Source organism: Xiphias gladius, chromosome 23 (assembly GCF_016859285.1).
Source record: "Xiphias gladius isolate SHS-SW01 ecotype Sanya breed wild chromosome 23, ASM1685928v1, whole genome shotgun sequence".
NCBI lineage: Eukaryota > Metazoa > Chordata > Actinopteri > Istiophoriformes > Xiphiidae > Xiphias > Xiphias gladius.
The window spans coordinates 13,318,501-13,336,266 of NC_053422.1; the positions used below are offsets into that span (position 1 = coordinate 13,318,501).

The window sequence follows — 17,766 nt, forward strand, 5'->3', positions numbered from 1 at the left end:
TTTTCTGTTTTCCCCACTAATGGTTGAGCTTAAGAGAGGCATTGAGATGAAAGTGTGGAATGATGTTAATGACTCTAGTGAAAAATGGGCCGTGTGCACCTGAAGCTGCACTCTAACTTGACCTTTATTGTCTAGCTTTGCATCAAGCTTACAACCTCCTGTGAGTTATATGTCCTTTCTGCTTTTTGAATATTGGGATTTCAATGTGTGTGTGCGTGCAGTGACAAAAGCTTATTAAAACAAATTACACAGGCTTCTGGTGTGTGTGAATTGATTATTTCTCGAGATGCAGTACGAGTCAGTGAGCTGAGTGTCACAAGGGAACACTTCACATGAATATTTCCTCTCTCGTTTTCTCTTGTCTGTGTTTGAAGGAGACAGATAGAGGGACTTTGTTTATCAGTCAGCAGTGGTGGAAAGTAAATTTACTCAAATACTGTACTTAAGCACAATTTTGAGGTAGTTGTACTTTACTTTAATGTTTCTATTTTATGCTGCTTTATACTTCTAATTAATATTGAACGTTTTATATCACTATGTTTTATATGAACCCTATAGGTACTGGTTACTTTGAAGATTCAGATTTTACATACAAAACAATTCTTCTTCTAAAATGATGATTTGTTAGATTAAACTACATAGCGAAACTGTATAAAGAATAGCATCAGTAAGGCTGGGTCAAATGGTTAATATCAATATAATATTTATAGTGTGTTGAGTATTTTGTCGAATAATATATGTATACGATACAGCAAATGTGAGACAATAAGAGACAAAATACAAAACTCTTCACCCATGTAAATCAAGAACTTCAGTGACTATTTTTGGTAGTTTATAATTAAAGTTTGTCTCTTTTAGAATGATAATAAAATTGTTCATATTGTCACATACAGAACAGCAGAAAGTTGATAAGCAATACTAATGGATTATAACTCAGTTCTGTTTCATCACGAATAATAACAAGTAATGATTTGACAAATATACAAAGATCTGTTGTAATATATGTATCACTCTAAAAGGGATCAGAAGTACTTTTCATTTTGATACTTTTAAACCTGCAATACATTTTTTTTTTTTTACCACTTGGGGGCAGCAGAAATAAGTTGTGACATATTGTGTCTGACACATTGTCTCTTTTGAGTTGATACAGTGATCTTTTTAGCAAACAACTGCTTATTTACACATCCAGCAGTTACAGAGCAATGGGATGATTCGAGTTTGTGTCCACCGGATGAATATAAGTGCAATATTCACTCTTCTTTTAGCTCTGTTTTTGGTCTCTACCAACTCCTGAGGGAAATATCTGGCTCTTTAGCTGCTAAATGCTCCAGTATGTTCACCAGCTGGTGCCTAACTGCGTCTGTCTGCCATTTGGTGCTTAACAGGTTGTGTACAGTGGGTTTTTAGTGTGTTTTCACTGAAAACAGCTGTGAAAGCACCAACACAGTAAAGTTGCGACTGGACAGGACGATATGAGACTCACTATAATTCTCTGTGAAACTGAGGGACGTTGCAGATTCAGCTGATAATTCTCCGTAGGTTTATCGCTACAAATGACGCTTTTCACATTGTCATTATAAAAATATTGATTATAGCTGCTTTAAGTACATTTTGTTGATAATGTGTAAAAAGGACTCTTACTTGTCATAAAGTATTATGTTGTATTTTTGCTACTTTTAGTTGAGTAAAGGATCTGAATACTTCTGCTAACAGCAAATGTCATTTTACAGTTTTTAACTTTCATGGCTTTACTTCTTTTTTGGACAAATGCAGCACCTGTTCATTTTTAACAACGAGCGTCAACCCTCCCCCCTTCTCTCTTTTTTTCCCCCTTTATTTTCTTTTTAGTCTCCATGCTGTCCAAACCCCATCTACCCTGGCTGTATACTGTCTGCCTGCCACAGCACACCAGATGTGTATGCAAGCACCATCGTGCTTCTCCCCGCAGCGCATCTGTATGAGTTTTTAATTGTTTGTTGCAGGGTGTAGCCGTCACGTGTCGCTGAGACGCAGGCGGTGATTTGTGAGAAGCGAAATGATTGTTTAGCCGAGATACCGTCCCGCCCCATGACTTTCATCTGCCAACAACCAGCTTTATTGATTCCAAACAATCTGCCACGGTGGCGCAGACGCACAAAGAGGAGGAAGGAGAGGGTTTGTAGGGGAAAAAATAAACTACAAAGAATATCAACAAAAATTTGGGAGAAGCCCCATTTTTGTATAGAAGCTTCATCTGTCACAAAGGGGATTGTCTTTTTCATTCCTGAGCTCTTTGATTCTCTCCATGTCTGGGCCTTTTCTGTTTCTTCTCCTTCCTCTCTTTCTCACTGTTTACCTTACAGGATGGTGGAAAAAATAAACAGATGGAAGAGGCAGGGATAAAGAGACAGAGAGAGGAAGGATGTAGGAGTTCAAACTGAGAGAGGGGGAGGAAAAAAGGTCGGGATGAAGGGATGAGAGGAAGCAGAGCTGGCGGGAGGATGAAGCGATGGAGGGAAAAGAGGGATGGAACGCCTGATGAACTCATTTAAAGGCGCTCTGGGTTTTTTTAATAAGCAGCAGACTGTGAAGCTACTCTCCGACTAGTCACTCTGAATAATGAGAGAAATGGGGAGAGAGAGACAGAGGATGGGGGATGAAAAGACAACGAGACTCATTATCCTCTGACCAATTTTCATCACTGTCCCGTCAGTAATCTCTCTCTCCCTCGCTCTCTCTTTCTTTCTCCCTCGTCCTCAAACAGTCCACAGCTCTGTTTGAGGTGACAGATGAAGACCAATTACGCTAACTGTTTCGTTAACTTGAAGGCTGATTCCCTGCCATCTTACTGAACATACACTGATAATCCTGTTGGCCGTGGAAATTACTCGCTGCTCACACCTGTGTGTGCGCACGAATGTGTGTGTACCTTTAATGCCTTCAATGGCATAGACGTGGTGTGCAAAAGGCCAATAAAGTGTGTGTGAGGGAGAAAGTATGAAGGTGTTTAAAAATGTCAACTGCTTGTTCAGTTAACAGTATCTGAGGGTAGTGAACTATCAGGTGTTTGGTGAAGAATTATTTCAGGCTGAAGACTGCTATTGCTGACTTTGTTCATTGCAGTCTAACAAGTTACTGCTTTGTCAACATTTTCTTCGCACTTAAACTTATTTGGTGGTGTTCTGCTTGAGTTTCTTCCAGCAGGGAGACGCGGAATAAACTTTGAACATGTTAAAATGTTAGTCTGTTTGTTTATTGCTTTTGCATTGTGTCATTTTAATCTAAGTGGCTCTTATTCAGAGCCTGTATTTCTCTGCTGCTGGACTGTTTCTGGTTTGGCTAAAATGCCCTTACATTTAAAATGAGGGGAATTGGTGGTTTTGCAGTTTTGCAGTTGTGTTGAATTGTTTTAATTGTGGCAAACTCTCTGGATGTGGTTTTCAGTATGCTGTGTCTCCACTGTGCGTTGTGTTGTTGTTGCAGGCCTGGGCAGTGCAGTTAATTGCAGTGTGATAAGCTAATTAATTTATATGCAGATTTTGTCATATACAGTTATGTGAATCACATAAGGTGTCCCAAATCTCTCTGAGCGTGTGTGTTAGTTAATTAAGATTTATTTGTAAAGCATTTTTCAAAATAAAAGTTACAAAGTGCTTCACAATAAACATATTTGTCTTGATAAAATATGGTCCTACCTGACAGCAGCCATTGTAATCACTCAAAGTGGGAAGATTGTCGCTCTCTTAACTCTTGTTGTTGGACTAAAATTAGGGGCGGAAAGAAAGGAGGGGAGAGCTTCACGTTGTGATAACTCTGATGCAGTGTTTTTACTTTAAAGATCAGTGTTTTGACACATCTTGCCTTCTTAAGGGCTGAAATCACTGTCTCTTTGAGCTGTGTTTACTGTACACCATTTTATTTAAGTGTCCCAATTGTGAGATTTATGCGCTATAGTGCCCTAAAAATTCCCCACAGTTGAACGAAAACAAATACTGTTGATGACATGTTCAGTACTTTCTGTTAACCATCCCAAAATGGAATGTCTTACATTGTGCAAAAATTAGTCGTGTGACTCTACAGCCGTCAGTTATGATGCAAAATGACCATGAGTCACACAGCAAGTGCCCAAAATCTCTGCTCACTATAGAGTGAACTAATGAGTGTTATATAAGAAGTAGTGAATGAGGGTGTGATTTCAGACGCAGCTCTCCTCTCAGGACTGTATGGGGGTGTATATTTTATACAGTAATATGCCGGTCTGATCCCTCTCTGACTCTCCTGTTAGCTTTGTTGCACCACTTAGGGCAGGACAAAATAAAACTGTTATCATGCTTATGCCTACGCCGGGTCAGGTGACCTCACATAGTTGTCCTGGACACACCAGGATTTTAAATGACAAATCGTTGTGTCAAAAAGAACGAATTCTAAAAGAGTCGTCGCAATCAGAGGACCGCTCAGCAGTCATCTAACTGTCTCAGACAGGTGTTTCAAATCAGAGAACACAGAAATGTGCCACATTCATGTTGTTTTGTTCACACCATAATTAGGAATGGGGAAAAAAAACCCCACTCATGCCAGTTTCTTTCAGTTGTTATTCCAAGTTGGCATCGTAAGGAAATTCTGACAGCTACGATATCTCCCACTTGGCCAAAAGAACTACAGTGGGGTCAACAAACCTGAGGCAAAATGGCTGAAAAGCCAGTTACTGTACATCTAAACAAAATCCAATATTAACACTTATACAATCAATTTAGATCATTTTAAGGAGCTACTGTATATACAGTTTGTTCGTATGTGGTTTCACTTGTAACGAACTGCTCCAAATACTTAACACGGCAAAAGTAGCTAATTTAGGATCTGATGTGGAAAGGATGTGTCTGCATGGCTAGCAGTGGGGGTAAACGTCTTGGAATAATGTATGAACAGTCCCAAACTGAAATAGTGGGAGGTTTTCCTTTCTTCCCGTGGTGCGAGCATTACATGAATACGGCAACAGAATCCATAGAAAAAGTCATTCATATCATTGAAAGGTCTCCATTATGGTTGTCACTCATTCAACGTGGGGGACTGAGCTAAGAGCTTTGAATCAACCGCTTTATAAAAGTGACAAGATGAGGTGTTATTCCAGCTAAATCTTGTTGCATAACGTACACTAAACCAAAAAAGAAATGTTGGTTTAGGGCGCGTTAATCACAATTACTTAATCACACTTGATCACAGTTATAAACACTGATGGCTCATGTCAGACTATAAATGCCAGTTAGCAGTGACAATAATGTAAAGTGCCTTTACATCAGCACACATAGAGTAATCTAGTGCTACTTCACTATAGATAGAGCTATCAGTTCTCAAATAAGCTACAGCATACATCTGACATCTGTAAGTACTTGACCAGTGGCTCATCTTTTGTTGCTTTGGTTCTGTACTCCAGTGTATTGGATCTGACATAAAACAACGACGATGAAGCTTTAATTTACGGGGTCTTACATCCATACTGTGCGAACAGTGTAGGAACTGTAACCAAGTAAATCTTGTTGCACTTCAAAAGTTGTTGTGACTATGAGCTTTTAGGAGGGATCATTGTATGAGCTTTTCAGCTTCCTACCTCTGCTGCTCGGGCTTTTGTTTATTCATTAATTCATGTATATGTGAGTATATGAAGGTGTGTCTGCATATACAGTATGTACAGTGTATAAATGTCTCTGTATACATATGATATCTTATGTTAGTTGTATTCTTTTATGTGCAAAGAAATATGTATGATGTGGATTGATTCCTACACTGTTTAGCACCCTCAGTCCCTGTTTCACATCAAATGTGCTAATATGGACACAAAACGATAGAAAATCTGGCACTGTCCAAAAACGTACCGTCAGCACTGTATATCACATGAACTACATGCAGGTGCTTGAATGCAGATGTTGTCTTGCACAACCATGATTATAGAAACTTGCTGGCAATGCCATGTTACATTTATATGTAAATACATTGTAAAGCTACTTCTCCAGAGTCTAGTCTGTCTCTGGGCTGCTTTTTCTCTGTACTGTTTCCCATATTAAATAAAACTTAGATTAAAAAACGACCTTATAGAACAGTATAGCGATCCTTTTGGGGGGCAGAGAAACCTGTTAACAAAGTAGCTCTATACATTTCTTTATTGTGCTGATGTCAAAGAAATTATAGAGGAGGTAAATTAGTCCCGATGCTGCTGGACTCAGACCTCTTGGAACCAATTCAAGGAGCCCGGCTGAGCTCTAGACCCTGGCTGCAGAAGCATGTAGGTAAAGTTTATAAGTTTGTGTGTGCAATCAGTATGTATTAGTAAAATGTTTCAAGTCTTCTAAGAAAATTGGGAGCTGGCAGCAAAAAAGTGGGAGGAAAATAGCGGCCAGCACTCAGAGAGGATGAGGATCTGGCTATTAGGTGAGATGGGTGATGTGTATGGATGAGGCCATGATGGAGAGAGCGAGAGAAAGGGGAGGAGGGTGATGTTTACGGGTGGGGGGCAGCGAGGCCAGTAAACTGCTTGTGAAATGAAAATGGCTCTTTAGCAGAATCCAGGACACTTGGGCGCTGCGCTGGATCAATGTCTCTGATTTACTGTCTGAAAGCCTGTCAGAGGGAAAGAGAGGTGGAAAGAGGAGGCCGGACAGAGAGAAGTTAGAGCTTAGAGGTAGAAGAGTCATTTAATGGAGGGAGAAAGAGGAGAGACAGGGAGAGGTAAGGATGAAGAGGGAAATTGTCCGTCAGATTGACAGTGCAAGGAGGCAGAATTAGAGGGATTGCTCCTCAAGTCCTTGCGGCTGAGATACAAAATCAATCTGTCAAGCCATGGGGAAGGGCAATCTTGTTTTGTGCAGGGAATTGGTGTGGCCATTTCGGGTAAAATCAATAGGGGACACACGGTGCTTCTTAAATCCTTACTATCCCATAGAGGCCACCTGTATTGACAAACGGGAGTGTACGCAGGCAGTACACAAATCCTTAACTTGACATGTCTTGGAGGAATCTTTATTCTGTTGTTGGCCAAAGCTTTGGTGGAGTCCATCTATCTATCCAGCCTGCAACTGATGATTTTTTGATCAAAAAATCTGCAGATTATTTTCTCAAGTGATCGTATAGTCTATGAAATGTCAAATAAGACGACGAATTCGCAGCCATGCTAGCAGCTCTGGCTCACAATAACAAAGCTAATGTGTGGACATTCACCGGGATAGTTTAGCGTGTTAGCATGCTAATGTTTGCCAACTAGCACTAAGCACAAAGTACGGTTTAGGATTATGGGAGGGTCATTATTTTTTGCAGGTTTTTGGACATAAGGCAAAGAAAATTAAAATTTTAAACTCGATGATGGCACTAGATGAGAGTTGATGGCACTTAAGGGATCTCCAAAGTTATTACAATTCATCCTTAAGGGAACACATTCCGTGCCGAATTTCATGGCAATGCGTCCAACAGCTGTTGAGCTTTTCTGATCCAAAAATCTCAACCTGCTGGTGGCGCTTAGTAAAAGTCAGGGGATCATCAAAGTTATTACGATTAATCATCTAAGAATCACGAATGCCTTTCCACTTTTTGAAGCCAATTAGCAGACACTGAGATATTAAAGCCCAAGGTGACGTCTTCAAATGACTTATTTTGTCTAAACAACCCCAAAATCCAAAGACATTCAGTTAAACATGATATAAAACATAATCAGGAAATCCTCACATTTGAGAAACTGGAACCAGAGAATTTTATTTTTGCCTTTATAAGTCACTAAAGTAATCTGTTTTCTGTTAATCAGTTAATCAGTTACTTGTTGCAGCTCTGTCTATCTATTGTTCACAGTTTTGGCCACTAACATCAGTCCTTTCTCAGTGTGTGTGCGTTCGCCTGTGTTTGATGTGTCTAACCTGCTATTAGACTGTATGAATGTGTGTGTGAAGGGAGGAGTGTGTTCCTGTTAGTATATCTATGCCAGAGTCAGTGACACACACAGACACAGGTGGAGCTCTGGGGCCCAGGACGACAGGCCGGACATCTCGACGAGAGTGTTTTCCTGCAGCCTTCAGGACATGGGGAGTCTGGTTGGGTGGGGGTTATTTTATTTTTATTTTGAGTGTTTAATGTATTAAAAGGGGCCAGGGTAATGAATTATAATCTTTAATGCAGAAACCGATCGATACCACCCAGAGAATAAATCAGCTTTTACTGAGAGCGTCAAAGCCCCTTAATACACTAGGGGAGAGAAAGGGAGTGCTTGAGAGAGGAGGAGGAGGAGGAGGAGGAGGGATGGGAGCTGCAGGGACAAACTGTTAGGAGAGGAAGAACTATCCTGAATGAATCAGAGAGAGACGAGGATGATGAAATAGAAGAGAGGGGGAGTGTGGGGTAAAGAGGAAGGGATGGAGAGATGGATGGAGGCAGAGGGAGGGAAGTTATAGATGAACAGACTCACCTTTGGGCCAACCTCATTGAGTAAAAGCCCAGTGAAAGCACAGAGATTTTGACAGTTTTGTGAGGAGGCGATATTGCAGGGTCAGCCGGTGTGTGCGCGCACACACACTCCACTTGTTATTTTTCCACCTATTTGTTTTGTGTTCCCTCTCAATGATCCCCTCCCCAAGTTCTTTTGCCTGGAGCAAAATATAATTAATTGAATTACACCACCACTTCTCGATCAAAGATCACCTCCCTGCTCTCTTGTCTCGGTGCCTGACCCCCCCCACCCCCACCCCACACACACACACACATACATACACACAACCGCCGAGGGGGCTTCTGCTGAGAGAAAATGCCTAACAACAACCCACGCATTACAACTTGTTATTAACCCAAAGCGAAGTTACAGTGGTGTTTGCTGATTCTAAATCAGCCAAACAGCAGAAACGAGCCTGGAAAGAGTTGAAAAACAGCTTGCTTCTGATTCCGCTGATGGTTTCACAGATTCATCTCAGAAGCACACACTGGGACTGAACAGAGATCTAATGCATGTCTAAGCATTAAGGATGTCCAGCCTGTTCAGTTAGTGGACTAAGTGGTGTAAGTGAGGTTTTTGGTCGCTGGAGGCTCTTTAGTTGGACACACTCATTAAATTTTGATAGCTGAGGCAAGAAATGGAGGTAAACGGGCCGGGGGGGTAATGATGAACGATATACAGGGCCACAGAGGTAGAGAGAGCCCTCTTGGTTATAAAAATGAGGGAAAGATCTTCTTCGAGAAACAGGAAAAAGAGAGAGAAGTCTTCAGAGAGAGAAGAAGAACGTGTTTACGAGAGAAGGGGGCCAAAAACATTGAAAAGGAGGGTTGAAAACGTGACTTTCGCGGATAGCGTTACACCCCTCAGGTGCTCAGTAACTAAGCAGCTGAGCAGATTCTTGAGATCCAGGCGCGATGTCAGCCGAGGCATCCATCCATCATTCATCGCTTCAGGAGTCAGGGGTGGAGATGGCACTTAATCACTCGTTTTGTGCCAAGACTTTTCTCTGACTATCTTTTTTTCCTTCAAGGCTTTTTTTTGACTGATTTTATGTTACCGCTGCTTGTTATGCTCGTAGGCACAATGCCATCCTTCAAAATAGTAGTTTATTTCAGCGCTGAATAAACACAGGCCATTTTGCAAACGGATCACATTCCTGTTTTTTTATTCATCCTCTTTTTCAAGTGCTCCTCTTTAAGAATTTCTTGATAACGTACAGAGCTTATAAATGGAGAAAAATAACTTGTGAATGCTCTCGCTGTGTGCACAACCACAAGAATCCTCCATTGAGAATTTAAAGCCTTACCCTTCACTGTTTTTCTGTGGCTGCTGTCTGTCTGTGTGCCTGAGGGCGAGTGATTGTTGCATTGCACTCATAATAAGCCTCTGAGTGACTGGCAGAACCAATATCTTGCTATCGCTTTGCCCTGTGCTCACTCAGGCGGCTCAGCGTGCAGCCCCCGTCATGCATCTCAATTCCACAAACACAATGTTCAGAGCCGAGAGAATGGGCCTGTTTTTCGATTAACGTCACCATGACAACTACATAATTCATGAATTGTATTAGCGGTCCATTTGTCATTTGCAAATCATAATTCAGGATGTGTGTTTGGGGAGGGCTGGCTGGAGAGAAAGAGCTACGGCCTGCTATTATCCTTAGTGCTGTCTTTTGCACACACACGCTCAAAAACAAGCCCTATTGGAAATGCTGACGTGTCCTCGTTCTAATTTCGGTGGAAGAAGCTCTTTGGGAGCTGCCTGTCTTTAAGAGGGCCCTTTTTTACTCTCAGGTCTGCTCATTTGGAAACCTGCTTGCTAATTCCCCCCTCTTCATCCCTCTGTCTATCTGTCTGTTGACAGAGGCCTGGCCAGCTCTACACTGACACCATTTGGTGCGACAGCGAAAGGAGTTAAGGAGGATTCTCATTAAAGGACAAGCGCAGATTTTCCATGAGATCAAGGACTGGATTTACACAGGGACGCTAAAATGAAATGGGTTTTTCAGCCGTATGCGAGCCGGACGGCAGGGTTTCTCCATGCTTATCCGGCTGTACACAGATCAGATCTGAGGGTTACAAGGAGGTTTATCATTAGATTTATGTATTTGTTTTGCTTACTGCATAAATCCGACCTTCACAGAGATGCCTCAGAATCGACTGTAGACGAATTAATAACTTGTTCTTAGTTCTTGGCTTACATACTAATCTTAAATAGAATTCTGTGGCACCTTTGTTGGGTATATCAATTCCAGAGATCTTTTGCTTTTGGTTCAGCTTGTTTCAGAGTCAATTTTAAGAGCACCTGATATCAAACAGCTTCTCCATTTTACCTTAAAGTATGTTTCACAAAATATGTGATCCGCACTTAAAAATGATCCTTTTTTGTCTTTGAGTGGGCCAACTTAAGGAAGAGGTGATCAGAGGGAAAAGCAGGAACATCAACATTTTAAGTTAATCCTATAAAGGTTTATAGAAGACAAGATGAGGCACTTCTACCACTGATGCTTAAGTGAAATTTGCATATGAGGGCTTTTACTTCTACCCGCTCTGCTCCACTTGTTTATTTCTTTCACCAATGAACTACATATATGCTTACATAAAAGATGTTCCTTACAGATCTACTTTGATATTCCCGATTTCTTCTCGAGGCATCTGTAATTGAGTGATTCCACACACAACTGCAGAGTTGAGGGTCTCTGCTGAGGGGTTTACACAGCGTATATAGAGCCCCAAAACTGACAAACTGTATTAAATCTGTATCTCCAAATTAAATGAATGAATACATAATTTTTTTTGCATTTTCTGGTCTGGCAGCCCTACTGTTAAGGTGCGGTTAGATTTAGCCACAAAAACTATTTGGTTGGGGCTAAGGAAAGATCATGATTTGGGTTAAAGTTACTCTTCTATTAAGCTTAAGATTAGGGCTAGGGTTACTATGATTGTGACTAAAGTTAAAAGAAACCAATGTTAACTTTAAAACAGCAAATAGATAAATAATTAAATTTGTGCTAAGACCAAAAAAAAAAAAAAAAGTAGGAACTAAGAGAGTTAAAAATAAAAATGAGCTGGTTAAAGATAAATACAGAACTTATTAGAATATCAACTAATTTGCGGTAAAAGAAACAAAATAATATTTATTGATGTATTCAGTTTTATATTTGACTTTTCTAATAACAATTTACTACATTTTGTCAGGTTTAGGGCTCAACACTAGACAGTTAATTATTGCACAACTCAGCAAACTGGAAATCATTGATAGAAGGATTTATTCATTCATGTATTCAAAAATATTACTACAAGGATCTTATATTTAAAATAGTCAGACATACAAAAAGCTCTATTAAAACAGTTGGCTGGAAGCATGTATACAAAACGTTTGTTTTTTTAATTCAGAGTCAACTGTAGGTCTTTCTCAGGCCGTGGTGGTGTGGTAACTGGATTGTTGGTTGTCTGGAAGGCGGAGAAGATCGCAGTCTAATAAGCACATGCATGTTTTAATTAAAAGAATATTATCTGTATTTGAGTGATTAAAGATGTTTTGAGCACTGTCTTGGCAAAGTTTCAATTTACAATCCAATTTTTATTCAGCTTGACATTTAACTTGTTGCACCATAGTTCCGTCTCGAAAAGCTGCATATAGCACACTGGCGAACATGCACACTTTAAAACTATCCATCCAAACAGGTAATGTATTTCTTTATTTAACTGAACATGAACATTTTTTTTTTTAAATCTCACTATTTTTCAGTTTTCCTTCTTTTACTGAAAATCAGACTGGTAAGGGTTGACAGTTCTAAAGTGCACAGACATAAAAACCCATCTCCCTCATTCCACTCTCTCTTCCTCACCTTTCCCTTCATCCTCCTCAACACTCTCCTGGCTGGTCATCGGCGCGTCTGCTGCCTGAGGTGTATTCGCTTCGCCTCTCTCTCCCTCCCAGAGGACAGTGGGGCTGTTGGGCTGGTGGGAGCGCAGCCGCTGGCGGGGAGGTGTCTTGTTGTCACCAGGACTGAAGGATTGGGAAACTCCAGAGCCTCCTCTGGCCAAGCCCAACCCCCAGCCGTGACGGGATCCCAGTTTACGACGGCCCCCGGAGCCAGAACGCAGGGCCGGGGTCCCAGGAACTGAAATATCAGTCTGGGAAGGAGCTTTTCTCAAGGGAGAGGGAGAGACTGGAGCACTGCGGGGATCTAGAAACAGTATGAAATCAATTAGAGGTTGAGAAATGGTTATTATTACTTAAATCCCATGTTTATACAAAGGCCATGGTAGTGATGTTATACTGTAGGTGATAACATCTTGAAATCAGTTAATCATTGGCTCATTCATTCTAAAATATGAGTATAATATGCTGTAATATGGTTATATTTTAAATATAGCAATCTCTTTTCATAATTTAATTTAATTTTCCCTTTATGGCTTTTAAGACAAATATTTTCTCATGCACATTTGGTCAAGGTGTAGGAGGTGCAGAGGTGAAAGAAGAAATGCAAAAATAAATAAAAAAAATTGAAAAAGCAGCAATTTAAGACATTAGACTCAAAATGAAACAAGATTAAGATTAATTATTAGTCTTGTTTAAATTCCAATTTTCATTCTATTAAAATGCATAAATGCAGTGATAAAATTTATATCTCTAGTGAATTTAAAATCACACAAGTAATTTAAGGACCTTTACACTGATACAAGCCTGACCTTTATATTCAAAAAGGCAATTCTAATATATTCAACAGTAGATTATATTAAACTGAAACAACTTAATGAAAATTATTCATAAATTCTGATTTATAGCCTTAGTTTAATGAGATGAAGAATTATTGCAGCAGAACTTGTTCCAGGCTTTAAGGGACTTTTAACACTGACTGGAGCCTAAAAACTGACCTGAGGCCAGTGGTTAAGGTCACGTTAACCAGCCATAAAGCAGCTCAGATTCAGTGTTAAACGCAGGTGTTATGGGAGAGGTCACCAGAAACACAGAAAATAGGAAGGAGTGGAGCTTTTCTGGGAAAATCCTTGGCTGGCAGTCTCTCTGTTTTACGACAAAAACCGTCAATCATTTTGTTTATTTAGGGCAATTAAACTAGGATCTGAATTATTTTTACTTGCTACATGCATCATCTCTAAAATACAACAACTGAAATCCATTTTAGAGAGATTTTCTGCTTCTTCCACTTGGCGTGCAGTTGAGAGATCAAATGTCTCTCTGGGACACAGGCCTAATAAAAACCACCAGGAATAGAAAATAGCCCATAGAAAAGAGCTGGGCCTCCCAGTTTGAGTCATTATACACAGTTCAAGAAAGCAAGGTTTTTGGAGGGGGGGGTAATAGAAAACACAGTGGAAGGGAAAATAAAAGTAAATGGTCAAAGTAATAGTATGTCAAAAAGGGAGAAGGGCATATCATGAATGCAGGTTGGGGCTTAAATCTTGGCTTTGAAAATGTCTGCAGAGAGTTTTTTTCCCCTCTCTCTGTCTGTAAATGCATTCCACAGTCAAGGTGCATAAAAAGAGAATGAAGCTTCGCAAATCTTTTCTTTTCTCTGTGGTTAGCAGAGAAAGCCGGCCTCAGTAAGTCTTGGCACTCTACAGGGAGAGATCTAACGGGAAGAGAGTGGTATCAGTACCGGCCACAATTGATAGTCAAGAGGTGATTTGTATGCATGCCTGTAGCCTTGCTTGATGGGGTGAGCAAGTGAGCATATCTTTGTGAAAACCAGTCGGCTTGTGTTTGTGTGTGAGAAAGAGAGGTGGTGTGCTGGTTTGTGTGTGTGTGTGTGTGTGTGTGTGTGTGTGTGCGTGCGTGTGCCTGTGCTCGTGTGTGGTCTCACCAGGCTGAGGTGAGTGTATGTCTGATGTAAATTCAGTGCTGTCAGCCAGGTTTTCCACGCTGCCCGCAGCGGTGAAGAGGGTGCGCCCCTCTCGTCCTCCTCCGCGGGGTTTGATTAGCTTCTTCATCCTGTCTGCAATCCAGTTAGATTTCCTGCGAGGACACAGAGGACGGGGACCATTTACAAACAGGAATGAACTAGAAGAGTGTGTGTCTGTGTCTATGTGTCTGCCCTGATTTTCCAGAAAACACGAGGAGGATGCTAAGTGACACTTCACAATGATGCATTGTGCGACATGCAGTCTTTGTTCCCTTACATGAAATTTCAAAATGAGAGTATAATGTTTCTTAAGGTACCAACTGTCATTTATAATGCCAGAGAGAAAGCACTTTGTGACAACATGACATCAAGAAAACCAATTTGGAAATTAAAATGTCATTACCATATTAAATTGTAGCAATGGGGATAAAATGCACTTTCGTGACAGTTGAACAATTTTTACACATAGCAATAAGTAATCATTAAAAGTTAATCTATGGTACAAAATGTGTTTGACCTGTCCTTGTAACACAGGCGTGCTTCCTCTGAGTCAACTGGCCGTTCCTCTAAAGTTACAGCTACTTATGACCTCAGTTTACCATTTTATTTTCGTATTCGAAAGCATCTCTGCAGAGAAACCTTCATGAGAGCATCCCAACAGTGATATCCTCCTCCTCTTATAGAGTGGTACCACTCTTCTTGTAGAGGAATAGAAAGAGACTGTCTTCTCAGTTTTCGTCACGATACACACACTTTAAGAGACCAGGTTTTTAGGGATAATCAAAATAAAAGGGAGAAAAGAGAGAAAAAAAAAATCCCCTGAGTGTCATCATTATAGAGGATAAGGTAATAACATCTGTTACCATAATGAGCAATATTATACAACAGAAACGTTTCATCCGAAGGATTATAGAGACATACTGTATGTCGCACTCTAACCTCAAAGCCTGCTCTGAAACCTCAATTCTCAACCTAATTTGAGTAGGCAAACAACCTAAGCACAGTCTAAGGACCTACTTAACAGTGAATTACGAACCTGAACATATTCAGAGTACGAGGTAGGCGTTGGGAAGCCCATCATTGGACAAAACCAACAAAAGGAAAAATAACATATTCTGTGTCTCTCAAACAGCCAGAATAAAAAAAAGTCTTCAGAACAATAAAAATGGTTTGAATTAAAAATCATCATTTAATCCAAATGCTTGTACTGTGTTCAGTTGGTCAGTCCAAAATATATTTCTTTTCTGGGTCAAACCCTTTGGTAGATTCCCATGTCTCATAGCTGAGACTTGTTCAAGCCCAACAAAATGTAATGAAGAGGGAGAATTGGTAAACTGAAAGCCAAAGTTTTTTTGATATTTATTTTTGTGTGTGTGTGTGTGTGTTATTTTTTGGGAGTGCAGCTATCTCAGTTCATAAGTGCTTGCCAGCTGTCATCAGAATGACTAAAATTTGATATGGCAACAATTTTGAAATCACATCATAACAATACCAAATTGTTTTTCTTCTTCATTTCAAAGTGAAAATACATAAAGATACCAGTCCTTCAGATACATCTGTATAACAATGAAATACAACATCCCTGCAATAAATATAAATATATTTCTGAAATTTATAATGTTTAGTTTTTTTTCAGTGTGGTGTTCCTAGTATTATGTCCTTCCCTACAGAGTGTACAAAATATTAGGAATACCGTTCATTATAATGCAATGGAAATAAAAGCAGAGTTGAATTAGCTCTTCTCTCACAGAAAAATCCAACCACTTATAATGCATAAGCAAGTATTGAATGTACAGTATATTACTGAAACGTAAAACCTTCCAAAACGTGACTACCATGTTAAAACCTGTTTTTCTCCATTTTCTCCACCCATCATTATCCACCTTGCACTTACTTAGATCCTGAATTACCTTCTATTTAAGTCTATGCTTTTACTGTTGATTTTCTTTTTACATTTTCTATGTATGTTAACGTCTTCTGGCGTATCCTTCAATTTCTTAAACCTGCAAGAACCAATTTTTGGCTGCTAAATGCTCCACTGTGTTTACCAGCTTGTCGCTAACTGTGACTGTCTGCTGTTTGGGACTGAGCAGGTGGTGTACAGTGGGTTTTTAGAACTTTTTCACTGAAAGCAGCTGCCTGCTGTGTCCGGAAATGCTACTATAATTGAGGTGAGAGTGAACCAAAACAGTAGAGACAGCTAAACAATGAGAAACTCCGTATAAAGCTTCATTATCTGATATATTTTATTATAAAAATATTGATTATAGCCGCTGTAAAGTTACAGTACTTTCAACGGCCTTTGTGTATGAAATGTGCCTACCTGCAGGGGTACTGTATTGCACTGACTTGTACGATAAATTAGCAGGTCTGTGTATAAGTATAGATATACATTACTTGGCCTTGATGGTTGGAGGTTGCATGCTCGGCTCGAGGACTCTATACTGATCCATAATCTTCTCCACCAACTTCTGCTTCTCCCGCCGAAGCTCACTCAGCTTCTCCCTGAAGTAAAACATACGAAGCATCAGAACAAAGCAGCTGAGAGGAGGATAAAGAAAAAAATAAACTGAGTAGGAAGGTCTGTTTGATTCATTTCATGCATTCATTATCTGTGTGAGTAGATGGGATTATTCAGGAAGTGTGTATAGCTATAACATGGCTGCTGGTATGTGATTCAACCCATTCCTATAAACTCACTACTGAGAAATGGAGCCTGCTGTGCTGTTTGAACTGGATTCTTTTTAAACCATCACATCAGAAATGAGACGGCGAATTGTGGAGGCTAATGGTCATGTGCCGCTGGAGAGCACAGGGTTCAGGTTTCGAGCTGTAATGTCGACAAACATAAGGCAGGACATTACCTGAGAAATAGCCTGCACGCTCAGCAAACCTCCCCTGAATGAAAGATGGCTGAGGATAAAAATAGTGAACACAAAGTCGCTGACAGTATGAGCTGACCATTGGTTAATGACACACAGCTGTGGGTGGAAAGGATGAGGGATGTTGGTGCAGATGAGCAACGATCAGGGATGGAAAATGTTAATGTAGTTTAATATCAAGGCTTCTGTACTTTTTTAGCCACGATAGCGGCATGGCTCTAGGGATGGCTATGTTGGTTGTTTGATTGGTCCAAGACTTTTGTCTAGACTGAAATTTCTCCAAACCTATTGGATAGACACTGAATGTTTTTTCTGTTGTTTGTAAAATAGAAATCGTGGAAAGCATTCAGGAAGTCCTGTTTCACTCACTGGATTATCTTGCTATAAAACAATTAAAAAAACATGTCTTCATACAGTGCACGTTTTGTTTTTTGTTTTTTTTTAAATAACGCACAAGCAAACTGTACTGTACTTTTACTGTACTGTATTACTTTAACTTTCATTTGTTGTTTTTACCCAAGCTACTAGAGTAGCTCTGTGGATAAGTTGGGAGAAGTTTCCCTCTAGCGCCACCATGA

General features: G+C 40.1%; 2 protein-coding genes across 9 annotated transcripts in view; one reads left to right on the top strand and one right to left on the bottom strand.

The window, feature by feature from the left end:
- The window catches only part of macrod1 (mono-ADP ribosylhydrolase 1), a 115,905-nt gene extending 115,652 nt beyond the window's left edge, over nt 1-253 (top strand). For all 4 annotated transcript variants that reach the window (XM_040119625.1, XM_040119623.1, XM_040119624.1 and 1 more), the window contains one exon: nt 1-253. This exon is cut by the window's left edge and continues 196 nt beyond it. The gene's annotated coding sequence lies outside the window, so the exon portion shown is untranslated.
- An 11,431-nt stretch (nt 254-11,684) lies between these two features.
- Nucleotides 11,685-17,766, bottom strand: part of ccdc88b (coiled-coil domain containing 88B) — a 44,005-nt gene continuing 37,923 nt past the window's right edge. The window contains exons 26-29 of one of the 5 annotated variants that reach the window (XM_040120733.1): nt 16,704-16,811; nt 14,268-14,419; nt 12,288-12,629; nt 11,685-11,913 (exon numbers count right to left, since the gene is read on the bottom strand). In XM_040120733.1, the coding sequence (XP_039976667.1) occupies nt 11,852-11,913; nt 12,288-12,629; nt 14,268-14,419; nt 16,704-16,811 (664 nt within the window). In that variant the 3' untranslated portion in view covers nt 11,685-11,851. Of the gene's footprint in view, nt 11,914-11,998; nt 12,630-14,267; nt 14,420-16,703; nt 16,812-17,766 lie in introns of those variants that run through there. The other 4 variants (XM_040120732.1, XM_040120734.1, XM_040120735.1 and 1 more) reach the window with 4 other exon arrangements.